This window comes from Peromyscus eremicus, chromosome 5 (genome assembly GCF_949786415.1).
Source record: "Peromyscus eremicus chromosome 5, PerEre_H2_v1, whole genome shotgun sequence".
In the NCBI taxonomy this organism is placed as follows: domain Eukaryota; kingdom Metazoa; phylum Chordata; class Mammalia; order Rodentia; family Cricetidae; genus Peromyscus; species Peromyscus eremicus.
In genome coordinates this window covers 119308247-119335598 of record NC_081420.1, presented here as the reverse complement: position 1 = coordinate 119335598, position 27352 = coordinate 119308247, and the positions used below count along the sequence as shown (strand labels likewise).

Genomic DNA, 27352 nt, shown 5'->3' with positions numbered 1-27352 from the left:
CTTTAAAAAAGCAAAAGAAAAAAAGGGGCAGAGGTATGTGTGTCCCCAAATGCATCCAACCCAACCTGAAAGCTATTAAAAATCTTATCCTCTGCCATTTAATAAATCTCAGACCCGCCCACCTCCTCCGCTGGGATTAATAGAGCTTTGTGGATCAGAATGTTGGTGTGACTGTATACATACGCCTGTGCTCGAATGCGGATGCTGATTTTAAACAATTCCTGAAGGTTCAAAAGAATTCTGGCTGCAATAAAAAAAAATACCGAAAAACAAGGGCCACCTCCGTGATGCCTGGCCACTGGTTTAGGCACAAACTGTCAAGAGGACAGAATTGCTTAATGTCCAAAGAGATGAAGGACTGAGTGAAGTTTATTTCAATAACTAGGGTTTTGTCAAATTCCTTCTTTATATTTGTGTGTCTATGTGCACAGACGTGTGTAAGGAATGCATGTGCTCATGTGTGTTCCTTGGCGTGGAGACCAGCGGCCAATCACAGCTCTTGTTCTTGTAGTGCCAGCTCATTTTTTTTTTTTTTTAAACAAAGAGAAAGGAAAAGAAAAAGCTAAACTACCTGCAGAAGCTTAGATTGAAACGCTGGTGAGTGAGGACCACCAGGGACCTGCCAGTCTCTGCCTCCCTGGAGCTGGGATTACAAGCCTGTGCCACACACCTGGGGTTTGTTGTTTTGAGACAGGTTCTTTACCATGTAACCCTGGTTGGCCTCGAACTTGCCTTGGAGACCAGGCTGGCCTTTGACTTCACACAGACTGCCTGCCTGTCTCCTGAGTGCTGAGATTAAAGGCAGCACCACGGATGCAGCCACATTTACTTTTTTAAGCATGGGTTCTAGAAGGCAAACTTGGGTCCATCCTATGGTTGACAGGCAAGCACTTTACCAACTGAGCACTCACCAGTCCACAAAGCTTACTTTTTATTGGAAGTTTCTAGCAAATTTTAGCATGTGAAAAATTACCTTAAAATTCTTTTCTTAGATGGTGTTAAAAATTACTAATTCATGCTGGAATAATTACACACACTGGCATATAACAGTATGCTAATATTGTTAATATAAAAGATAGTGGAACCTGACACCCCCTGATGAGAGGCCTCACTGACCCAACAGCATTGGTCAGCTGAGGGCTGCTACCCATGATCCAGAGGGTAGTTCACAGTGCATCCTGTGACAACGGAGACTAGAATAAAGTATGTGTGTGTGTGTGTATGTGCGAGGGGGGGGGGCACACAAACAGTAGATAGGAAAAGAATTCCAGGGAGGGAATCACCCTGCTCACCTTGTGTCTTTAGTGTTCAGAACTAGACTTGGAAAAAAGAAGGGACTCAATAAATAGTTGGTTGGATGAATGAATGAATGAATGAATGAACACAATACAAGTTCTGCTTTCTAGGTTTCACTTTCCAAACTCAAAGTGTACTTGTGGTCAGCGGGAAGGTTAACTACAATGCACGTGGTATTTTGAGAGAAGTGGAGAGACAGAGAGAGAGAGAGACCACACTCACATGACCTTTATGGCATGCTGCCTTAATTGTTCTATTTTATCATTAGTTATTGTCATTAATCTCTCTGTGCCTAATTTGTAATTTGAAATTTGGATCATAGCTATGTATGTATCGTAAAGTACAACAGGGTTTGCTGCTATCTGTGACTTCATGAGGAGGTCAACGCAGATGAAGGGGTACTACCAAAAAAGAAGATCAGTAAAAAGGAAAGGAAACACAATCACCAGTCAGGAGCTAAAGACAGGGCTCATGAAACCCCGAGAAACCGTTCCCTAGTCTCCAAGATCAAAGCCCTCACAACCAGAAACAATCAGCTCTTGTTTATTTGACAGAGCCCCGACTCCAGCAAGTCGGGGCTCATGTCCCCCCAGAACTCGGCTCCGTGTGGGTTTTGGAGATCCCGAATGTGTGGATATCCTCCTAATGAACTCTGGCTCTGCTTCGACAACCTTCCCAAATGTTTTTTAAATCAAAGCTTTTTACATGTGATGCAAGTGACTCATTTTATTTCCTTTTTCTCTGGTTCCTGGGTCCTCTTCTCTCTGGTGCCGGGGCTCAAGGGCAGGGAAGGAAGAGCCTGGCAGATTTGGGGGTGGGGGAGTATGGGCTATCTAGGCCTAAAATCAAAGAACCGATGTTACACACAGAATCAACAACAGCTCTGGGAAAGCCCCCAAAACACAGAGTCAGGGAGGAAGAGCTTTCTAGAAGGAACAATGCTTTTTTAGGGAAAAAAAAAAAAACAATGTTGTTTTAGGAAACAACAAACTGCCCCCTGCAAAAAAGGCACCTGAGCCCAACACAGACAGGACTGCAAAGTGTAGTGTGCTCGGCACAAGGCGTCTAACGGAGACTGCCATGTGTCCTGAGTAAACGGCCCCGCCCTGCAGGCCAAGTAAAGGTTCCAACCTCAGTCCTTGGCTGGTCCTCTTCCCTTCTGACTAAAGCGGCTATTAGTTACCTCCGCTCCGTGGCTCACAGGAAGCCCCTGTAAGGCCTTCCCATGAATGCTCTCTACCCCAAGAGCAAAAACAGTTTCTGGAAGCCAAACCAAGGGTATGCATATGTTTAGGCCAAGGGTGAGTTTCCGGGGGACCTGACGGCCCTGGTAGACAGTAAGGAAACGGCTCATAACTCAGTCTTTAAACACTGTCCCGCGCCACCTGACTCTGAACCTGAAATAAACTGTCCCGGGTCGTGAATATATTCTGTAGCCTTCTCATTTCTCCAGCTGTGGAGATAAGCCACACAAACAGGGCAAACCACAGGAAACCAGGAAATGTGCGGATTCCAGCTGTTAGAAACAGGGAAGTAAATCAACCCGCAGCACAAACGCGGGAGGATTTATGCAGGGAAACATACACAGGGGTGGAGTTAGTAAGAGTTATTAGGAAGGAAGACAAAGGTCTCCTCAAAAGGACACCACAGTCCCCGCACTTTGACCAAGAGAAAACACCACTGTTAAATCATTTGTTGTCATAAAGAACAACAGAAGCCACGGCAAGAATCATCTCTTCACTACGGTTTTTCCAATCCTGGGCTACATGGATGGACTCCTGCCCAATGGAAATGGGTCTCCCCGACTCTGCCTGTACTAGCTTCCGGAGTGAGCATGCGCACAAAAGCTTCTGCAGCGTCCAGAAGGCCCCTGCTCGGGGTGACTCATCCACTTGGCAGAGGGCCTGCTACTCAGCAGTGAGGATTCCCTTCTCCAGGTAGGTCCGTGATGCCAGCTCATACCCTGATGAGCACGGGATCCACAGGGTTTAATTACACATGTGGATCTTCCCCTTCTTTGACTGAATATGCTAAAGGGGAGGGTTAACACGGCAGTGAGAAGAAAGACGGATGCAGAACGAGAATGTTCTAGTCTCATTGAAGAAAATAAGGATTTTTTTCTGCTCATCCTCACCAGACTATCTCTGGAGTAACAAGCAGGGGGAAAGGCTAGGTGGGGGAAACACCCATACAACCAGGACTGGACCAAGGTCCCACCCGCACCTAGCAGGGTGTCCTCGGAGAAAAACCGCCAGCAGTGTTGTTAGGCAGGAATAACGCATACTGCAGTCAGAGGCCTCAGGTAACTACGCTCTGCTTAGCGCTGTCCAGAAGAAAGCGGCTGCCACGGGCCTGTTTGTAAACTTGATGGCACAGTTTGCAGGCGGTAAGATGAGGTCTGTAGTCATCTATTCCAGGTACACACAGAAAACAGCATGCAGGCAGGGACATGAGCCTTCAAGCACACTTCCTGGGTATTTTGTTAACTATCCCACAGGAAGAGCTGGAGGCCCCACCCATCAGCTCCTACCCCTCCTGAGCAACCCTTCCCCATCTCTCAGTATCCAGACTCCAGTCTGCCTCAGTTCAGAGACAGCCAAACAGAAAAGGCATCCAATGCGAAGGCGTAGCCTATGAAATTCCTTGCGGAGGGCTTGCCTAGTTTCTGGGAACACCAGCCAATACAAATTTCTGCGGCTCTATTAACATATGCAGCTCTGCAAGAAGGAAATGATAATAAAACAAGAGCCCTTTTGAGTCTGGACTTTCTGAATCCTGGCTTCAGTGTGGGAGGCAGGAGGAAGCCGGTTAAGAAAGCATAAAGGGCGGCCAGAGGGGCGAGGGGGAAAGGGGGGAAAGGAGGTGCTGAGTACAGGCCCTGGGGGCTTGAGCTTGCAAAGCTCTCCTGGGGGTGGGCAGAGCAGGCGGCAACAGCCATTCAGGTACAGGAGTCTAAGAATTTGTAAGGAGTGTGCAGAATTATAAAATAACAGAAAGGCTCTTCTGGCCAGAGACTGAATGAGATTGGCTGTATAAACAGGGTTCCCCCTCTTTCCTTTTGGCTGAGAGGGGGACAGTCTTCCAGGGCTGCAGACAGGGACTTCTCACTCAGTACTGCTCAAATGGACAGAATAATAATGCCACTGTGTGCCCTCTGAGCTCTAGCCCTTTTAGAAACCATGTCTTTGCATATTTGTCTCATTAAAGTGATTTGTTCCTTATTTATATAAAATGTATGCGATATTCCATGTTGCTCCATTTCTCTGAGTTTACAGATGATTTTCAAAGTGTAAATTCCTTATTTGGATTTAGTCACCATTTATGGACTGTGTGAGTACATCTACACATACGTACGTACATACACACATACATACAAACATGCATACACACATACATATATATGGAGGTGGGGTCAAGAAGAGTGCGTGGCAGTAAGAGAAGTGTTCTGGGCTTTAGTTACAAGCTCACTGCTGGTTGCATCCATTAAAAATCATTTATCAAGTTAACATGCAAAAATACTTGGTCATCACCCTGAGAATGCTAAAACACAAATCAAAAATTAGAGAGGTCACCACAACTGGAGAGGCATAATTCAATAAATTAGGTTTCATAGGCTTAATATCCCTGCAAATTAAATGACACTCTGCTAATATAGGTGAAAACGGGTTTTCCTTTTAGTATGAAACAACTCGACATTTAGTTAATTTTTAGAATTACAGAAAATACAACAGTGCTCATAAGCAACAAGAGGAACAAAAACGGAACCCGACTCCATCACATGTAAACACTTCTGTGTTGTGAATGGAGCTATGGTGAAAACCCACCAAAATGAGAAGACATAATCTGCCAATCATCCCTCTAATAAGGCTTACACGTCAAGAATATGAGAAACTTTAACAAGCCAAAAACAAAACAAACAGACAAACAAACAAAAATCCAAAAGTGATCCAAGTGAAAAGTGGACACAGAACCTGAACTGCTTCCACGGAGACGTTGGGGTATGAAGGAGCATGTGGTGCTGCGTCGGACGACGTCCTCACTAGGAAGACATCATCTAACCATAGTGAAATTGCTAGGTTGTGCCTTCATGATGGTTCCAATAAAAAAGATGGCAACAAGTTCTCATAAGGACATGCAGAAATTGAAACCTCATACATTACTACAAGGGATAACGAATGCTGTTGTTGCCTTGGAAAAGACATTTGGCAATTCTTCAAGATGTTAAAGGGAGTGCCCTTTAACCCACCATTACACAGTACTTAAGGATATACCCAAGAAGATTAAAACCCTAAGTCCACATGGAAACCTGCCCAGGAACAGCCACAACAGCAAAGACTGGGACACAAACCATGTCTCCATTAAAGGATAAGGAAGATACAATGTATCCATACAACTGTCAATATTCAGCCATAAAAAGGAATACAGAATGGATATTGAGGAGCCAGTGAGATAGGTCAACATGTAAAGATGCCTGCCACCAAGCAAGGCAGCTAGAGTTCAGTCTCTAGACTCACTTGGTTGAGAGAACCAACTCCCACAAGTTGTCTTCTGACCTCCACATCAGTGGTCCCCACTCCCAAAATAAATAACATGCTACCTGAAAACTAGAAATACAGACCACTGGCTCACCGTAGGCTATGCTGGCCGGCCACTGAGTCCCAGGGGTCCACTTGTCTCCACCTCCCCAGTGCTTGGATGCTAAGTGCACACCAAAACACCTGTGCTTATGTGAGTTCTGGGGTCAAAATCACATCCTCGCTTCACTGAAGGAGCCGTTTGTGTCCCTAGCCTTCAGGGAAGCTCAGGCTGGCTGAAAACTAGTCATCCCTCTGCACCTTGTCTCTGCCTCCAGAGAACTATGTTATAGGCCCAGACAGCCATACCAGGATCAATAAGTAAAAATCTGTTTTTATTGAAACAGCATTAAAAACAGAACAAAATGTAAAACCAACAACCAACGACCCAGAACCCTTTCTAAAGCTCAACCCAAAATATGTCTATCTCCAGTACAATGCCATGTTCATTAACTTCTCCATGTGTTCAGAAAGGTGCAAATCAAAAAGTAGTTTCCAATTTGAGTCTGATTAGATTGTACCATTGTCATTTTTGCCCTGGCAAATACCTCAACAGCATGAGTCTGAGAATGTGGTAAGTGGAAGGAATTCATAAAACAAGTAGACAAAACACCTTCTTATTGATATTTCTAAATTACCTAACATTATTTTTACATTTATTTACTTATTTGTGTGTGGGTGGTGCCTGTGCCATGGGTGCATGTGCATGAGTCAGAGGTCAACCTGTGGGAGCTGGTTCTTCCATCCTGCAGCCTTGGGAGACAGAACACAGGTGCTCCTTCTCCACAGCAAAGCCCCTCAGCATCTCCCCAGCCCAACCCTTTAGCACTTTATACAGATCTGCTAACATCTCCTCAGCCACAGGTGACTTTTGCAAGCAAGTAGAAGCATAGGAACTATGTAAACTTAGGTTTAAAAAATGTACTATGACTGGGCGAGGTGGTGCACACCTTTAATCCCAGCACTCAGGAGGCAGAGGCAGGCAGATCTCTGTGAGCCTGGTCTACAGGGTGAATCCCAGGAAAACCAGGGCTGTGTAGAGAAACCCTGTCTCAAATAAACAAACAAATAAATAAATTTAGAATGTTTGAAAAGGTTTCTATCTTCTTCATTACTCAATTAAGCAACTTGTAAGTTTGATGAAGGCAAATTTTATGATGATAAAATAAAACATAATTTTCATCCTACAGATTATTATTGATGTCACAGTATATTCTATCTTACATCTTGAACATATCCAACATCCATGTGTTAAAGGCTGACCCCCCCCAAGTGGTACTGCTTGGGGAGGCTTAAGCAGGTGGGAACTTAAAGGAAGTCTTCAGGTCATTGGGGGAGTGCCCTCCCAGGAGACTACGACACCCTGGGTTCTTTTTCCTCTCCTTTACTTCCTGACTATACTTGGTAGAAACACTTGCCACAGCGAGAGGCTGGCTGACCACAGGCCCTGGGCGATGGGGCTGATTACTCACGGACCTCCAACTCTGAGCCCAAACAAGCCGTTCTCCTTTGTAAGCTGGGTAAGTCATATATTTGTCAGCGTGAGGGACAGCTAACTGACTAAAGACACACTGCCTGAAGTGTGCGACATGTCAGTACAGTGTACTCATGCATGAAAATCTCAAAAAGACAAAATAAATAAAAGTTTACAAGAAAGTAGTACTACTTTCCAAAGGAAAACTAGCAGATCCACGAGTGAACTGTTTTCAGCCTGAAAACTAATTTAGCTAAAATCTTTCGTTTTTTTAAAGAAATTCTTCAGAGCAGAAAAGTCTACAGTATGGCGGCGTTTGATGACGTTGGCAGTGACGTGGGGAGACTTTCTCCAAAAACCACGCCAACCTGCCCAGGAATGGTTCAGAAATTTAACGGCAATGGACATGAAGAAAGTGACATTATCCGTGGTTCACAAGTAAAACGATCTTGATTTATCAGGTATACATGTCCTTCTTCAACAAGGTTCTAGATGCCATCATTTCATAATAAATTAAAAGGACTCACCACAGAAGAACTGGCTCTTTTTCTAAAGGAAATGGGACATTTAACAGAGCCTTGTCACCCGTCAGTGTTCAACCTGAAGCATTCTTTTCAGATGGCCCAAACTCGCTCCTCAAGACACTTCCAGGGCACACTAAGCTAAAGCTTTAGCCGTCAGGATCCCTTGGAAAGGCTGTCAAAACACAGGCTGCTCCCCACCCCCACCCCACCCCCTAGGGCTGTAAGGACTTCACCAGCTAAGCCCAGAGCAGGCCCCAGGAGCGAGTGAGTCTCCGAAGCCCTAGCAGCTCTGAGAGAGAGTTGGGGCTGGCCAGGCCACAGCCTGGGTGGGCAGGCTTCCCCGAGCTTCTTTCTACCAGAAAGGGAAGGGAAGCGGGTCAAGGCCTCAGCACGCTTACACTCAGTGCTGAAAAGCAGAAGGTGGCAGACCTGTTTCTGCAAGGCTGGGGTGGTGCGCACACTGCTGTATTTTCTGGGTTCCTGTCCCTCCCTGTGCTGTCCCCCCGAAGACTCATCTCTGGACGTTCTTCTGCCACCCCAAAGTCTTACGGGGTGACAGGACAGACAGCGGACATGTCTGCCAACAGGCCCTTCCCTCACCTCCAGACACAGAAGTGTCCACTGAGGGGTCCCCATCTGAGCTGAGGTTGTCCGCTAGAATTTGGGGCTGGGGTCAAGAAGGCTATCTGGCTGTTCTTCTGAACAAGGGGTAACCTCAAAAGCTGTTGACAACGACTGCTTCCCACCCCTGGACTGAGCAGCAAGGCCCACCTGCACGCCTAGAGAGGTGCAGTGAGGGAAGCAGCTCCTGGGGTCTGAGGGCCTGCTGCACCCCACCTGGGACCCAGAAGCCAGTGCCACGCCTGCTCAGTCCGCTGTCTTCGTTTCTTGCTAACTACCGGAAGGGGACTCGAACACAAGCAAAGGCCCCGCTAATTCTGGGAGGAACTCAATCTTTGTGTCCTTTTCTTGCTCACCTGCGCCTACCTCAGAGAGTCAATTTCTTTACACCTTCACCCTTCTCAGGTTTACCTAGGATCAGTTTATTTCCTATTGTTCAGAAAGAGAAAATCAGAATGGCTGTAGGCTTAGAAAGAAAAGAGACCAAGGTTGGAGGGACGGCCCAGGCCAAGGTCAGAGTTCAGTTCCCAGAACCACTTTGGTGGCTTATATCCATCAGCTCCAGGGGATCTAATGTTCTTCTGGCTTCTGAAGACACACACACACACACACACACACACACACACACACACACACGCCAATAAAAACATGTCTATGCAAGTAAGTATGGAAGCCAGATTCTCATCTGATGCCTTCCATCACAGTCCATCTTAGCTTCTGTGACAGGGGTACTTATGAAACCTGAAGCTCACTGATTGGCCACATGGATGCTCCATCTCCCAGTGCTGGGATTAGGGAGACCTGTGGCAACGCCTGCCTTTTATATGCGATCAGGGGATCTGAATTCAGGTCCTCAAGCTTGCATAGCAAGGGCTTTACCCAATGAGCCATTCCACTGCCTGGAATTCTTATTCTTTTTTTAAAGATGTACTTCTAACTATGTGTACAGAGGGCAGAGAAGGGGCATATGGATGTAAGTGCAGGTACCCGTGGTGGCCAGAGGTGCCAGATCCCCCTGGATCTGGAGCTGCTCAACATGGTGATGGGACCAAGTTCTTGTCCTCAGTACATGTCCTTAAGCAATGAGCCATCTCTCCAGGCCCACAATTCTAATTTTTAAATGTCATTCTTTTTTGTTTTGTTTTCCCCAGAGACAGGGTTTCTTTGTGTAGCCTTGGCTATCCTGGAACTACCTCTGCAAACCATGATGACCTTGAACTCAGAGATCACCTGCCTCTGCCTCCTGAGTGCTGGATCAACGGTGTGTACCACCACCACTACTGCCCAGCTTAAATGTCATTCTTAATTGCTCCTTTAGGTTTGTCCAAATGTGCATGGTACAGTCTACACATGCAATGGGAATTCAACATGCAATTCCACATGGAGAGAGAGGCGGCCTTCTGCTCATCTCTGTGCACCTACCCACTTCTCTCAAAGCACAGCAGTGGGTAAACATTCCATCACTTCCAGCATCATGCCACATCTGTGACCACATTTATGACGTAAGTTTACAAGGTCACCAGACATTACTAAATTAGTCTGAAGGTACCTTGACTAGTGCTCCCAACATGTCTAATATTACATATCCTCAACGCTAAACTTTGAAATGTTGGCCTCTTTAGATGAAGGTTTTGGGAATTATCTTTGGCAAGCACAGGCTGGGCAGGGAAGTTTGATGGTCTGGGCTGTTATGTGTCACATAACAACAGGTAGTCACAGACATCTAGTCATTTCCTCAAAATGAGTTGTTTTCTTTATGGTGTCAATTGTGCCCAGCTGTCACACACTCAACTTCACAATTAACAACTGGAAAGGAAGTCTAAACCACACAGACCATAGAAGGCTTAGCCTGACTCTAACTCATGTGTGTTTCCCCCAGAGAACCTAAGTGTCTACTTGGAAAGCATCCTTTCTACCCAGGTTTCTCCACATAGGAAGAAGCCTCATGTGATATGTGGCTGGGCCATGTGCCAATCATTCATCCTTATGGAATCAACATGAGCTAATTTAAACACGGAAACAGGAGACAGCCCAAATCATTGACGAGTTTCTTCTTGTTAATTCACTGAAAAGCTATGTAAGAAAATTAGTAAGAAAAGAGAGAAGGAGAACCCTTTTCCTGAGCTGTTCTTTGAGTCAAAACGGAAAGGAAAAAAAGTATCTCCATACAGTCCTGTTACTATAACACTGTTGTCTCCCTGCCTTATCTGAGGCTTCATCCTCCATGTTGTCCATTACTTCAGTCAACCATGCTCCCAAAATAGTAAATGATAATTCCACAACAAACTATTTATAGGTTTGAACAACTTGTATTATAATACACTGTTGTAGCCAGGCGGGGCAGTGAATGCCTTTAATCCCAGTACTCTAGAGGCAGAGGCAGGCAGAGCTCTGTGAGTTCCAGGCCAGCCAAGGCTATATATTGAGACCTGTTCTCAAAAAACAAACAAAGAAAAATTGTATTTGTTAGTTTCTTACTGTGCCTAATCATAAATTAAGTAAATTGTATTTGTTAGTTTCTTACTGTGCCTAATCATAAATTAAGTATTATCACTGCTAGAATGTGTATGGGGGGGTGTGAAGCGGGGTTATAGGGTTAGTGCTCTCTACGGTTTCAGGCATCCACCAGAGTCCGTGAATGCATAACCCCCACTGGCTGAGAAGGGATCACTATAGCTGTTTCACACAGGTTCTTTCTGACCAAAGGATTTTGCAGGAAATTAAAGAGACTGTAAGTGAGACTGTGCAGGGTGGGAAGACGTGAGGACCGCTGTCCACAGAATGCCTAGAACAAGACTGGCTTTGGGGAGTGGGTACCTTCTTTCGTCTACAAGGTGCTGACAGTCCCTTACTTGGGTGTCTTTCAGGGCATGGCTGTTCAAACTGTTAAAATAATATCTCAAAGATACAGAACTTAAGACTTCTTCCTTGCAACCTCCTTTTGCCTTAATCTATCAATCTATTAGTGAAGAGAAACACTGATGTTTCCTTTTTTGTTTTGTTTGGTGACTGGGCCTCACTACATAGCTCAGGCTATACTCAAACTCACAATCCTACTTGGTCTCCATCATACTGGAATTACAGGCATGTTTCTCTCCACAGAGTTTAATATCCACTTCACTCCTAAGAAAGAAACCTCTTACCTCATGGCTTTGGAATGAAAAGACATTTGTTTTTAACCCACTCACCTAACTTAGGACTTAAAAAATGTTGACCTGACCATGGTATGCTAGAGCATTGCAGGGCTAGGATTGCCTGAACGGAGTCCACTGCTAATTTTTCCTACACTGGACAGGCAGAGGCTACATTTAGATAACAGTAAAGAACTGCAGCCATCTTAAGGGCATGCGACTTACTGTGCTATTCCACCAGGAATAATAGGAAATTCTCTACCCTTAAAGTCTCTTACTGTTAACTCTGTTGGTAATTATTTCAATGGCCACCTGACCTGCTTATGAAATAAAGAAGGACTGTACTAATGCACTCAAAGAATACAATCTCAAACACTGCTGATGAGAACACAGAAATGTGGGGATTTGGATGCATGGATCCTTGACCAAAGTCTTGTCTACATAGCATTTTTTTTTTTCAGGAAAGAAACCTGTTATCAGTCTTCATGAAGCTTATTTCCACATTATGAAGGGTGGTTGCCCTTCAGAAACAGGACGATTCATTCAGCTATTGTTAAACCCCGCTGCACATACACTCAATAAAAGTCAACACACACACTTGCAGTCTTCATTGCCCACAAATATCCTTAGATGTTCATGATAGCACTTCTCTCTTGGGGGTCTCATTATTATCTAGGAAATAGTTTCCTGTTTCAGTCTTTCCAATCACATCCTCCAAAAGGATGAAGATAAAGTATTTTCCTTACAGACCATCTGCCCTGAAATCTCATTCACCACTCTCACGATCTCTTCCCATGTGGTACCAGCCTCCTCTGCTCTCTAGAGCAGTATGTAGTAAGTTCTGAAACAGCATATTAGCTGACAGAAGCTACCATCGAGAAGGGCACAGGTGTCACATGACTGGGGAAAGAGTTTGAGCCATCGTGTTGGGAGAGCTACCTCTGGGAGAACAACAGAAGGGGGTGACCTCTTTGGACTGACTGAATAAGAACATCAACGGAGGGATGACTACATCACTGAGATGCTTTGGCACAGGAGGGAGACACAAATACACTCAAGTGTATGGGCTCTAACAGGACTGTTTCAACTTCCCAGCATTGTGATCTTGCTAGACCCCATCAGCGTAAGATAGGCTAGTACACCATTACTGCAAAGTCTGGGGAAACGGGGTCACAGTAAGACCACAGCGATTCTACCACGCTTTGCCACTAGCAAACCAGGTTCCCTTCAAATTCCAGTGTGCTTTGAGTTAACATCAAAGACAAGAATTCTCAACCCCACCAACTGGCAGATACAGGAATTTCAACTGTTCTGATATGTTGACTCTAAGTAGATCACTATTAATTTCTTACTTTCCAACCTACTAGTGAACCAGAAATACCGCCAGAATTGCTGCTGAAGTTACAGATCACAGAGGAGTCCCACGAAGGCAGTTCCTGCTTTCATCCTCCAAGCACAGCAAGTTCCCAACAAAAAGCAGCTTTTGATTCACATTAGCATTTCACACACAGTGCCTCAAAATTACCTTCAGGAGGCAGTGAGCCAAGTCAGCTACGACTTGACAGGTATGATTACCAATACAGCTTTTTCTTCCACGTTCTGAAAGTCACACTCTGTCACCAAAAAGACACTAAATTTTCTACCTGTTGCAGAGAACCAGGTAGATGCTGCTACCAAAAATCAAAATACACTAGCTTCAATTTATAGCCCGTTTTTTCTTATATTCAACAAGTTGAGATTACATTTAGATATTAGTGGAATCCTCCATTCATCTAAGAACAGGTTAATTATTGTAACATTCCACCAGGAAGTTCTCTATTCTTAAAAATCACTCATTGCTACTCTGTTGGTAATTACTTTGAGTGCCATCTCAACTGCTCAACCAAGGGAAACATTTTAAAGGTCATAAAGAATATAGTATAAATGCATAAAAGACACGGGATCTTCTCTTAAGAAAAGGTATTTTGATCAACTAGAAGATATCCTGTGAATGTTGTTAGAATCCATTTAAAGTCGTGGCCTAGGTCATCTCAGATGCCAGGAGCGTTTTCTAGCCGTTTCTAATAACATTCAGAAACAGAAAGCTGTATCTAGATGTGGACAACAAACCAAGAAACAAACTCACACTTCTAACAGGTACTGAAGCCGATGTCTAGACAGGCACAGCACATAGAGAAATGAACAAACTCATGCATGTAACACGGGATCTGAAGCCACGCGAGCTGATCATTCCTCAAAGTCGCCGTTTTCACGCTATCATTTCCACCGGGTTAATTATAAGCCATGCGGGAACGGTCCAGTTGGCTTGCACGTGAAACGGCCAGAATGGAAATATTTCAGACTGTATCAGGTACCTGAGAGTTTCATGAGAAGTTCCGAGGCAGCTTTGGCAGACATGTCCCGCCTCGGCACATTCCCCTTGCCTTCTTGGGGTGTCAGCGGGTCCTCGGAGAGGCTAGGGGCCGCCACTTCCGGTTCCGGGCTGAACACGTAGCTGGACCGAGGCAAAGGCGTGCTTAGGGGCTCCTCTTCCTTGGGCTCCTCCTTCACTTTAAAATTAAGATTCATTGGCTCCTTCTGGTTTGCAGCTGTCAAAAAACAAGAAGAAGGAAGAAGAGAGAGAGAGAAAGGGAAAGGGAGATATATATAGGTATATGTATCTCCCCAACGCCCCTCTAAGATGCCCACACTTCACCTTGTGCTTAACAGCCGGAGAGACCGAAAAGGCTAGGCCCTGGGCACATCACTGTACCCTTAGCCAGTGCACCCATGAGCCTCGGCCTCAGCTGAGTGTGAGCTTAAGCAGATATTAAACCCGGGTATTTTCAAAAGTGCGGGCTTTACAAAGCATGTGGGCATTTTCTCCTTGGTTTCTTTAAACATCTTCCCTGGACACACTGCTGCCTCCCCAGTCTCTGAGCACATTCTCCAGCTAATTCTATCATTAAACAATGGCTCACGAAATTATTCTGCTGTCAAATATTGAAATAAAAGCAGGAGTCAGCAGCAGTATCTACAACTGAACCTCAGGTGGATGGAAAGGTGAGAATGTCGAATCTGCCAAAAAGAAAAGCAGGACTAGAGATCCACTGTTCTCACCTTGTTATCAATGGGCATTGCTGACTCAGGCCATATACTTTGTATTGTCACCATGAGTAAACCTATGGTGCAGAGCCCAGGTCATCCTCACACACAAAATGGGTTTTTATTTATTTTTTTTAAGAAAAAATATTTTGGAACAATTTTAGATTTATAGAACATTTGCAAGACTAGTTCTAAGAGCTTCCATACAGACTTCCCTGGCATTCCCTAACAGTGGCATCTTACTTAATCACCATATATTTGTCAGAACTAAGAAATTCATGTGGCTATGACCCAAACTCCAAAGTTGTTCACTTCTGCTGTTTTTTCATTTTTGGAAACCACGGGCAGCTGGCATGGAGAGCACAGTCAGAACAGAGCTAAGCAGCCTGCCATGGGATGGATGGTGTCTAGGGGCTGGCTACTCTGCAGGCCTGGTTCCCCATCACACCGCCCCTGCCATCTCCGTCATAGACCCACATAGTGCCAACAGTGGCTGTGCCACACAGGGCACGTTTGTCTTTTGATTTCATCCCAATCTGTGTTCTTAGCAGCTCTTCTTAGAAAGAGCCTGGCCTGTCCCATCCTAACGAACAAGACCGAGAAAACGGGCCCCCAAAGCTAACACAGTCCTGGTCCAGTGTACTTCAGTGCCTTTCCCCATTTCTAAGGAAGCTTACTTCAGACTGCCAGCTTGAAGGCCTTGGCACATTTGCAAACTGGGCCCGAGAGCTAGAGGAACATCTCCAGGTCTCACAATTACAACTATGCAGAGCTGGGACTAGAACCCGGGTCCCTGTGTCGCTGACTTCCTTTACCACACTGCATCTCCACCTGTGTTTCAACAAGACCAAGCTTTAAAGCCCTGGTTCAAATACCACATGCTCGGCTAGGTCCACACCTACCATGTAATACGGTGACCCTCACCCGACTGTACTCCAGTCTTCCTTACCTGTCCTAATCTTTTCGTTCTCTGAAATATGAACACTTACCATACATACTGTTAGGGACAGAACTGTGCCCCCACCCCAAACCCTGTGGAAGTCGAAGTGCCACCTTCCCAATGTGAGTGTTTGTGCATCAAGGCTTTTAGGGGACAATCGTTAGTTCAATGAAGCATGAAGGCAGGGTCATAATCCAATGCCAGAGGTTCTGAGAACTATGTTGTCTCTCTCTTCTTATGAAGAGAAACAGCAGAGATGTCTCTACACAGGGGTAGGTCAAGTGAGGACACAGAAAAGAAGCCATCTACAAGCTGAGCAGAGGCCTCAGGAGAAATCAAACCTGCTGACAACCGATGTCGGGCTTCCAGCCTCCAGAACTATAAGAAATAAATATCCGTTGTTAAGACACCAGGAGTGTAGTGCTTTGAGTGGCAGCCTTAGCACATGAGTTAAGTGTTAGAGAAGCCCTGAATAATCTGTCTGCTCGACTCCAGGGTCAGCATCACGAAGACGCTGACCTCTGTTTTGTTTTTAAAGCCGATGTACGTCAAGAGCACAGAACAGTGCCTGGCACTCTGCAGAGGCCCCAGCGGTACTTACTGAACGGTAAAGTGTGTTTGCTCTACAGTAGTGATGCTGATGGCATTCCAATAGCACCATGGTCGGCAAGAGTGAAGAGCTCTGACATCCCCACCAGAAGGAGTCAGAAGTGCTCCCCAGGACGTATCATCATCGTGAGGCTAGGAAGGCTGCGGTGATGTTCAAAGCTTTGCTGCCTGCCTAGACCATGGCGCACTGGTATACCTTTGAAGAACCACGTGGACTCTAGCATCACTAATGGATAACCCAGCCCTTTGTGGACACTGCTACCAAAACCAAAGCAAAGGGAACAATGATGCTCTAATTCTGAACTGGGTGTTCCCTACCTCATCCCAGGTCGCTCTAACTGACTATCTACTTCTTCCCTTTACACTTTCCAACCCGCTCCTGAGAGGCTACTGGTAGCATGCTAATGCCTAGCCTTTCCCCACACCTTCCTTCCAGAACCACTGTGAATCCTTCCCCCAGTGCATCCTACTCAATCACGGCACAGTAATCAGTGTGTGTTTATTACACGTGTGCCTCCCTATCCTTCCAGAAGGAATCATTCAAAGTGAATAGAAATTGCTTCCATGCTGTACCTTGTATTTGCAAACATGTTTAACTTCTAAGTTGTCAAGGAAAGGTAAAATATTGAGGAAAATCCCAACTTCTGAGAGGGTAACCACATAGAGTGGATGCACATGGAAGGTTAATCAGAAGACATGCTACATAAGACAAAGAGGAAAGTCAGCATTGTCAGTGGAACCTGGGCTTCCTGGGCCTTTGACAAGACATTTGCAAGGGGACAGGCCAGCTCTGTGAAGCAGTGACAAAGTTTGCCCGGTGCTACCAACCTGGTTTTCATTCTGACTGTATCAAGAACACCACAGCACTGTAATGTGTTGAGCAAGTATAAATGTGGCTAATGATACAATGAAAAACATGTGGAAAACACTTGTCTGCTCAAGCTTTATTTCCCAGGCACTTGGGTGTAGCTAGAGTTTTTCTGCCTTGCCCACAGTCAGGACAAATCTCTGACACCCGCCAGTCCCACAGCCGCTCAGACCCAACCAAGTAAACACAGAGACTTATATTGCTTACAAACTGTATGGCCATGGCAGGCTTCTTGCTAACTGTTCTTATAGCTTAAATTAATCCATTTTCATAAATCTATACCTTGCCACATGGCTCGTGGCTTACCGGCATCTTCACATGCTGTTTGTCATCGTGGCGGCTGGCAGTGTCTCTCTGACTCAGCCTTCCACTTCCCAGCTTTATTCTCCTCCTTGTCCCGCCTACACTTCCTGCCTGGCCACTGGCCAATCAGTGATTTATTTACCAACCAATCAGAGCAACACATTTGCCATACAGACCATCCCACAGCACTTGGGTCTAAAGAGAAGATGTGTAAATAAAAGTCCATAGGCTAGACTCCTTTTCTACCAATTATCAGAAATATGTTCCCTGAGACTAGTACATGAAGCCTAGATTTTATAATTAATATGGCCGAATAACTGTCATCTTTGAAATGATGCTACTTTTTAAAGACCCACATATGCAGAGAAAAGTAAAACTAAAGATGTTTTTATTTGAGAGGGGATCACTAGAAGAAAAGCAATTGACTTACGACTTGATGTGACATCTACTTCATTCCTATTACAAACAGAGAGAGATGCATGCACACTTGGAAGTCAGCCCATGAGGCCTTCGCAGCACCCGCCCTGCCGTCTGATCCTGTATCTCACACCTGAGATCGTGAGGCTGTCTCGCTAATCCAGAGGCCCTGTCTCTCTTTCGCTATTTGTTACAGATATTTTAGGAGCTGAGCCATTCTGGTTCTATAATGTACTCGATGGAGTGGGCTGTCATTTAAAGGAATCAGATCCACTTCTATGTGTATGTACAACAAATTAAAGATGAAGACGAATGCAGAAAAGAAATGGGCATGGACAAAAATAATCCAAAAATTCAATCCTCAACGGTGGGTATTGATGAGGTGCAAACGAATCTGGACGCAAGGCATCCACAGGGGGGTTCCGTCCAAGACTTGGTCTCTAAAGAGACACTCCAGACAACTCATTTAAAGACCATTCTTGGGCAGGTGAGATGCCTTAGAGTGTAAGAGTGATTGCCACCATACCTGATGACCTGAGTTCAGTCCTTGGGACCCACATGATGAAAGGAAAGAACCAACTCTCACAAGTTGCTCAGTTGTTCTCTCTCTCTCTCTCTCTCTCTCTCTCTCTCTCTCTCTCTCTCACACACACACACACACACACACACACACACACACACACACACACAAATAAAGACCATTCTTTGGTTTAATACTGAACACAACAAACATTTAAATAATTACAATTGGGGGTTAAGTCATCTTCAAGCACACAGGGAGGGCATGACATAAATATCTGCAGGTAAGGAAACCCTGAAGGCTGGCAAAATGGTCTGCCTCTAATCACAGAGCTCAAGGACAGAGGTACTAGGCTCCAGAGCACCCACTGAAGATGCAGAGCCCTTTCCTTTATCACCAAGACACTGAGTTTCCTTTAAGAAGGACACAGACCTAAGCAGTGCAGTGCGGGCCTTGGAGAATAAGCAGTGGATTGGACTGAGCCAAGGATCACTAACGACAAAGGAAAAAGTGGGTGTCATTTCCTGACGGCATGAGATCCTAGGGCCACTTGACAGAGTGGACAGAGAGGGGAAAGAGACTGGAATGCACATGCTTTGGTCTTGTGCTGTTGGTCCCCCTGATGAAGGAAGGGGACATATGTACGATGATGATGGAGCTCTGGTTTCCAGTCTGATGATTGCTAAGCTGCTCTGTGAAAAAGCCTGGCCACTGGGGATTACATTTCCTACCTCACCCAAGCCAGAGCCAGATCTGAGAAGAGAACCCCACACCAATGATTTTCAAGTAGTGTTCCAAGGAACCCTAGGATTGGGCGTTCTAATTACTATTTGTCTCAAATGTAATATTTTAAAGTTGCTTTTGAGTTCATGTCACACTTGATTTTAAAATGTGTGTCCTTGTCAGGATTACACTTGAAATGCCAAATCACCAGAGATCACCAATGTGCTGGCTTGTGTTGATGAGTCAGTTTAGTTTGGGGTAATGCAGTGTCTCCTGCTACCACGGGACTCCTAGACTTCTAGAGGCAACTCATAAGGAAGCAGCTTGCTGATCTTTGTAAAACCCTAGACCTGTGTGCAAGTGCCACTGCAAAACTGTACAGTCATAGTACTACTGGAGTGTGTGCGCACCACATGCCTTAAGTCAGCTACTCAACTTTAGAGTGTGGATGTCTGGACTGGATCATTGCTGGAGAAGGGGCCACTGTACATACCACATCCCTAGTCTCGACCAACAAGGTGCCCTAGCTCCTGCCAGGTGTGGATACAAAAATATTTCTGGGACATTCCCAGCTGTCCCCTAGGCATAAAACCTGCCCTAAATTAAATGCCAGGGTTCTAGAACATGTGCTTGGGTATGACTTCTGATTATGGCTAGCAGACAAAAGAAGACAAAGATCTGCACAGATACATAAATGTGGCTGGATCTGCCAGTTACGGATCACAGCCCAGGGAACACTGTTTCCCCTGGATTAGCTCTTGTGGCCATGCCAACAACATTGAGATTGATCTTAACAGCATCTCCATGTTGCAGATGAAGAACCTGAGATCCAAAGTGAGTAAAACCTTTTCCCAAATAATGGGTCGCTGGTTATCAAGTGGCTGATACAGAATCATGGGCAGCTCTGGTGTGGCTGTCAGCGTGGGATGCTCCTTGTCTGTCACTTAAATAAGGGGTGAGAGCAGGTGCTGAATGCCACTGAAGGAGAAACTTTATTACTACAGCTTTTCTTACAAGGATCCAAAAAATTAAAAGGACTCAGTGGCTATAGGACAAGTTGTTAAACATCCGTTCCCATTTCCCACAATGTCTCTGCATGAAGCAGTATCTTTTTTTGTTGGGTTTGTTTTGTTTTTGAGGCAAGGCCATCCATATACAACCCAGGCTGGCCTTGAGCTGAGATCCTCCTGGCTCAGTCACCAAACGCTGAGATTGCAATTATGAGCCTTCCTACGTAACAAGACTTCAGTCAGCAAAATAAATGTAGAAATGTAATAGGCAGTATTATTGCTACAATGACTAGACTCCATAACACCAGAGTAATACTTAAATCTAATTGCTTGGGTCTTTAAATAAATAAATGTACTAAATATAAACTTGTAAAATGGTTCTCTTTTTAAAACACTACTTCTATGTGTTTTACATAGAGGCTGCATTTAGTAATTTTTTTTTTAGAAAAAGATAAATTAATTGAATATTTAAAATAGAAAAAAGTGAAAGCCGACGATGTTTTTACTCCCTTCTTTTACAAAAAGAAAACATGGGCTTAGGAAATGACAGAGCTGCTTGAAAGTCACAGTTGTCAATGACTAAACTGGAATCACAGCTCAGTTCTGGGGACTGTACCCCAGCTTCAAATCTATCAAGGTGTCCCGTGGGGCATGTTGGCACATACGAACAGGCTGGAGACCTGGGATTTCCCAACGATTTGATATGCTTTAGGAGAGAAAAATAAATCATCTTCTGAAAGAATAAAGATCATGATTTAATTAAATAACAACAGTTGACTACTACTTTCAAATATTAAGCATACTATATGCATATGGAATTCTTAAAATGTTAACTTAAAAGTTTTTAAACTTTGTTCTTCAGTTTTAAATCATTTTTATAACCAATGTTTAACAAAAGTTTTAAAGTTTCATATTTCTCATTCAATCCTTGCCTTGGCCAGGATTCCGGATCCACAAACCCACACCAAGTCTTCAAAGGTCCCCAGTGACAGTCACAATTATGGACACGAAGCCAATAGGATAGAGAACGGTCAAGGGTGAATATAGAATGGAGTCACAGGAATGAATAATTAGCTTTTTTCTCCAAGGCTAAACTACATTTAGAACCAGGATGTGAAGCTGGGCATGGGTAGTACACGCTCGTCACCCAGGACGCAGGAGGTATAGACATGAGGATCTGGAATTCAAGGTCATCTTCAGCTACTCAGAGAATTCGAGGCCAATCTGGGCTACAGGAGACCCTCAATAAAACAAAACAAATCCCACATAGAATGAGCAAGAGTAGCCATCTGCAATAATCATCTTAACAGACAGGATGTCCCTCCTGTCAACAGCAGGAAGGACTGGTCCTGGAAAACCGCTCAAGCCTTTAGTAAACGTGAAAGAAAGCCGTATTTAAAATTCATGCTATTAACACGTTCAAAAAACGAAATGCCTTAATAGCTCTGGAGTCATCTGCATGGAGACTAGAAGGAAGGAACCCATAGGTTGGACCACATCCTTCCCATGGCCGTTTGGACTGATGGCCCACTCCAGAGACATCCCCTCCTGACTGGTACACCTGTCATTTTAAATTAAATGAACACAGACATATGCTGGTTCCTACATCCGTTTGTAAATGATCTCAGTCACTGTGGATCACCAAGACAGTCTAAAGCACTGGGGTTTGTGGTGGGCTGTGAAATGGTCAAACACTCCTGACCTCAAAGCCCAGCTCCTCCCGAGAGGAAAAAGAGGATCTTTGGAACTTCGTGGTTCCCGTGGCCAAACCCCAGAACAACAGGCGAGAAGAAAAGGCTAGAAATGGAAAGGGTGTGTGCAGGAGCCTTCATTGTTCCTGAGAGTGCAGAGAGCTGGTTACTCAACAGAAAAAGAACTAGCTGGAGGGTGTACCCGGCTTCGGGAGAGTGCTAGGCTAGCATGCACAAAGCCCTAGGTGGGATGCCTCCTACCACAGAAACTGGGTGCAGCGGTGCATGCCTGTAATCCCAGCACTCGAGAGATGAGGCAAGATCAGGAGTTGATTATCATCCTTGGATATGTGAGATGGTACTAGAGAGAGAGAGAGAGAGAGAGAGAGAGAGAGAGAGAGAGAGAGAGAGAGACAGAGAGACAGAGAGACAGAGAGAGACAGATACAGAGAGAGAGAGAGAGAGAGAGAGAGAGAGAGACAGATACAGAGAGAGAGAGAGAGAGAGAGAGAGAGAGAGAGAGAGAGAGAGACAGATACAGAGAGAGAGAGAGAGAGAGAGAGAGAGAGAGAGAGAGAGAGACAGAGAGAGAGACAGAGAGAGAGACAGAGAGAGAGACAGAGAGAGAGAGAGAGAGAGAGAGAGAGAGAGAGAGAGAGAGAGAAGGAGGGAAGGAGGGAAGGAAGGAGGGAGAAAGGGAAAGGAAAAGCCAGCTAAACAGGGTCTAACCTGTGTAGAAAGTACTGGAACAGAATCATCAACGTTCTTTGAAGGGCTGGGCGGGGGACTGGGTGATGGGAGCTGGAGGGGCAAGACATCTAGGGATGATGTGAAGGCTGCCCAGAAGAAGGGACTGTGTAGATGTGTTTTGAAGATGCATGGGGGAAAAGAGTAACCAGATTAGTGACTAAAAGCACATGCATTAGAAGTGATGCCATGATTCGAAGCCAAGGAAAATAAACAGTGGAGCAGACGGAGGTCAAAAGACACTCGTTCAACTGAGAAATAAAAATTAGGTAATAGCTAATTAAGTGGTCACAAGCCAAGCCTTCGTAGTCAGCCAGGGCCGGGTCTTCGCTCATGCTCCTCCAAGTCTCAGCTTCCTCATCCACAGAACGGGTTTGGTGCCGACCCTCAGGGCCGGGGAGGGTTAAATGGGAGCACAGGAAGCTGCTGGCATGGCGCCTGGTTCCCAGAAAACCCTTGTGATTAATGATGCTCTTACACCAGCGGCCGAGGCGGCAGCGGTGACCACAGGGGGGGCACAGAAGGGCCGGGCTTCAGTGGTGTGGACACAGCAGTCTGATAAACTTTCCCCACGTCTACCAAGGTGCCACGTTATCCTGGGGCTGGCCAGATGGCTCATCAGGTAAAGACACCGGCCGACAAGCCTGACGGCCTAAGTTCAATTCCTGGAACCCCACGGCAGAGGGGAGAACAACCAACTTCCGTAAATTGTCCTCTGACCTCTACATCCATGCCCTGCCCACACACATTCACAATAAATAAATAAAATGTAGTAAGTTTTTAAAAAGCATTCCCGTGACTGTCATAGAACTAGCCATCCACATGCAGCACAGTGAAGAAAGACACATCTAAATTCCAGTCCTCTCCTTTCCCACTGTTAGGATGTAACATGTTTGGAAACTGACAGACGAAGGTCTACTGCAACGTCAGCTGGCCTTGCTGTTACCACTCTATTTGTAGAAGCCGAAAACAGTAATACAACTTGCATGGCTGGAGTGTGGCTTGGTGCTAGGGAGGGTGCCTAGCATGCATAAGGCCCTTGCTTCCATGCCCGGTACCACACAAAAAATTAATGCAACTTCCAAAGATGCCTGGCATACAACAGTCACAGGAAGGCTCTGTGCTGGAGAGGCTGGCCAACCCTAGACACATGAAAAGGGCAGAGAACAGAGCCAACTTCCTGTATGGTGACTTCTTTGCCTTGCACTTGGGGTATGGACACGTCTGGACCAAGAACACTGGAAGTACACAGCCTGGATTTCAACCCCAGTCTGTGTAGTTATTAGCTGTGTGACAGCGAGCAAGACCTTTACCCTTTCTCTCCTCATCTATAAAATGGAATGATAACAGCGCTCATGTAAAGGGTTGTTATGAGACTCCAAGAAGCTAAACAGCAGAGTCAGCACACAGATCCAGATCCAGCAGCAGTGAGTAAATACCTCCGGGTCTCCATCCACACAAACTTCAACATCAGTGTGTACAGCTCCAGGCTCCACTTGCACACAAGCCTGCTTGTCTTTTAACAGTCATTGAAAACAAGACACAGCCTCTCTCTGCACATCTCCTCCACCTCTCTCTCTCTCTCTCTCTCTCTCTCTCTCTCTCTCTCTCTCTCTCTCTCTCTCTCTCTCTCTCTCAGGAATCACCAAGTTCAATAAAATCCAGGGTTTCAAAAGGGCATTCAGGCTGTCTACTCACACACAGCCCTCCTGCAGCTGCTCACACGAGGAATTTAGTCACATGGCCTGAGAGTGCCTAGGAGGACTGAACAGAATGGCTAAACCAAATCTGGAAAACGACTATCAAATAGTCCAGTCAGGGAACCATGCCCCCACGGTGATGTGTGAGTCCCTGGCTACCAGCACCGATGTCTCAGGGTGTGAATGGCACAAGACTACATTTACATGGAAGAAGGCCCACTTGTTAAGATGCGGCTGAGAAGGCCATCAGAGCCACCAGGCAAAGGGGGTGACTTGCTTCACTGGCCATCTCCAGCGATCCTTCTCCAGCAGGGGTCCTAACATTTACACATAAGCCCGACTGTTACTCCCAAATCCATCAAAATACTAAGCAAGAGGTGGAGTTTCAGAACAAGGGCCTCTGGGAAGCGACAAGATATGACACAGAAACTTTTGTGGGCATTTTTCATTTCTACTTGAAAACTCACTGTTTTTTGGCTGAGGCACCGATAAGCCAGAAACACTTGAGCTAGTGACTGCTCGCTCCCAACCGTCTCTGCGAGGCTGAAAGTGAGTGGGTATTTCAGAAGGTCCATCTTTCCCACTTAAAAGTATTCTGGTGTTGATTCTATGGAGCTAATAGGGTGCAGGAGACAGCGTGAAACTTTTTTTGTCAGTTTCTAGATTAAGAATAGTTGAAATGACTTATATCTTTTATTTTGGAAAGCCAGGGACAAAAAGATATCCCTTGCCAACAAGTGAGGTGCCAAGTTTCTGTCAACTAACTGCTTGGTTATAATTTGGGGAGTTAGAATTAAATTTATATCTTGAAAAATGGCATCTTGAAGAAAAAAGATGATAGAAGACCATCACAGGCAACTTGTAATTTGGTCCTCTGATGAGGATGCTCACAGCTTTGTGTGGACATATGTTCCTGTGTGTATGTGTTGGTGTGAGGGTGCATATGTACATATGGGTCACATGTCAACCTTGGGTGTCGTTTTTAGGAGTCATCCACCTTGTTTTTTGAGACAAGGGCTCTCATTATACTTAGGACTTGACAGTGAGGACAAGCTGGCCAGTCAACTCCAGAGATCCACCTGTGTCTCTCCTTTGTGCCACCATACCAGCTTCTTACTTGGGTGCTGGGGATTAAACTCAAGTCCTCAGGCTTGCCTGGATCCACACTTCACTGAATCTCCCCAATCCCCTAGCTCCCAGCATTTGGAGGCTTCTGATCTACTCTGGGGACTTTCAAACTGGACAACATCTCTTGTCATGAGCTCTCTGGAAGAAAATCATAGGGTCAATGCACGTGACTCACCCAGGCCTCCCCTTCATGTCAACCTTGACCTACAAAGAGGCGATTCAACTTACAGCATTATGCTCTTTTCATGGGCTCAGGTAAAACGAAAGGAGGGCTACACTCAGAGACTCCAATCTATATGAAAAACACTGTACCAAGTACCAAGTTAGGCTTGTTCACTGCTTGTTTGGGGGATCATTTGGCACTTCTGAAACGCTGTCTCATATAGTCCAGGCTGGTCTCTGATTCTCTATGTAGCTGAGGAGTAAACGCTGTCTCATATAGTCCAGGCTGGTCTCTGATTCTCTATGTGGCTGAGGACTAAATGTCTGAGCCTCCTGCCTCCACCTCACTAGTGTTGGAATTACAGGTCTGCATCACTATTTCCAGTTTATGTGGTGCTGGAGATCGAACCCGGGACTTGGTGCATGCTAGGCAAGCACTCTACTGACTGTGCTGTGTCTCCAGCCCCACGGTGCCCACCTTCTATCTCCTATCTGCTGACCTTTGTCCTCTTAGAACCACCAGAGGAGTGCAAGGAAAATACCAACGTCTGGGCATATCCCAGACCAATTAATTAAGCCATCACTTTTGGGCTCTGGCATTTTACAAAAACTCCCTAGGTAGGTCTAACTTGCTGTGGAGGTTACAAACTGCTGCCGGCCATAGGAGACAGGCCCAGGGTCAGCTGGAACACTCCCAGTCATGTGACCAGGGGTAGGTCACCCTGCCATCCGACAATTTGCATATGTCTTCTGGCTTCCAGGAAGAAGCTGTGTAAACAGCAGAGCTGCTGCCCTGAAAGGCTGCCTCCCAGCCCCAAGCCCGGGGCAAAGTCTACAAAATGATTTTTCCCCCACCAATGCGTTAAGCTAGCAGTTGGGCTGAATCAACCACGATGGTGAGCCCGGGTCTAGGACTGAGGAATGTTGTCAGGATTCAGTGGGGGAAATAGCTGGAGGTTCCAAAAAGGGATTTTACTTCACAAGCATGTGACCAGGAAACCTCCAAACTGGGGGAGGGTTGCCATGGTCCTCAACCCTCCTAACGCTGCAACCCTGTAAGACAGGTTCTCGTGCTGTGGTGACCCCCAACCATAAAATTATGGTTGCTACTTCATAAGTGTAATTTTGCTACTGTTATGAATTGCATTATAAATATCTGATATGCAGGATATCTGTTATGTGACCCTCAAAGGGGTCATGATCCACAGGTTGAGAACCACTGGGTTAGAGTAAGCTGCGTCCCACCCAGTGATTGTGAGCCCCAGTGGATTCCATGCAGTCAGCTTAATGCTTGATTTTAATGGAAGGAGCAAAAAGCATCAAGAGTTTTCTCTCTCTCCTTTGGAAACAAGTACATGTCTCCACGCTTGAATTTGTCACTGCGCTCTGTTTTTGCAGACCGTGAACTGGCACAGAGACTCCCAGACTCGGTGCCCACAAACAGCTGCACCCTTTCGTACCAGCAGGTGCAAGGACAGAGCCCTAAGGGAAAAAAAAAATCAGTGCAAGAACAATGGCGCCATTATGACACCAAGGGACAGGGCCTGGGGCTAACCACTAGTCCACACCATTTGAGGGCAAGAAGAGCTAGCAACAGCCACCCTGGGACTGTGTCCCTGAGTGACAGCCACCAGAGCCAGGTGGAGCCCTCGGCCAGCACAGCAGTCAGCAGCAGAGCCGGACCAACCCCACAGTGCATGTGGGGGATCTGCAGACAAACACATTCCTTCCCTTTGAACATAACTTCTCCTCCCGTGGGCAGCACTGCCACAGTCACCAAGTTTACATTTACATCCAAATATGCACACAAAAAAATTACCGATGCATCTC

At 45.6% G+C, this 27352-nt stretch overlaps 1 protein-coding gene across 2 annotated transcripts in view; it reads right to left on the bottom strand.

The window, feature by feature from the left end:
* Positions 1-27352, bottom strand: part of Znf827 (zinc finger protein 827) — a 177641-nt gene that overhangs the window by 98737 nt on the left and 51552 nt on the right. For both annotated transcript variants that reach the window (XM_059264291.1, XM_059264292.1), the window contains exon 5: positions 13975-14208. In XM_059264291.1, coding sequence (XP_059120274.1) covers positions 13975-14208 — 234 coding nt within the window. The remainder of the gene's footprint in view (positions 1-13974; positions 14209-27352) is intronic.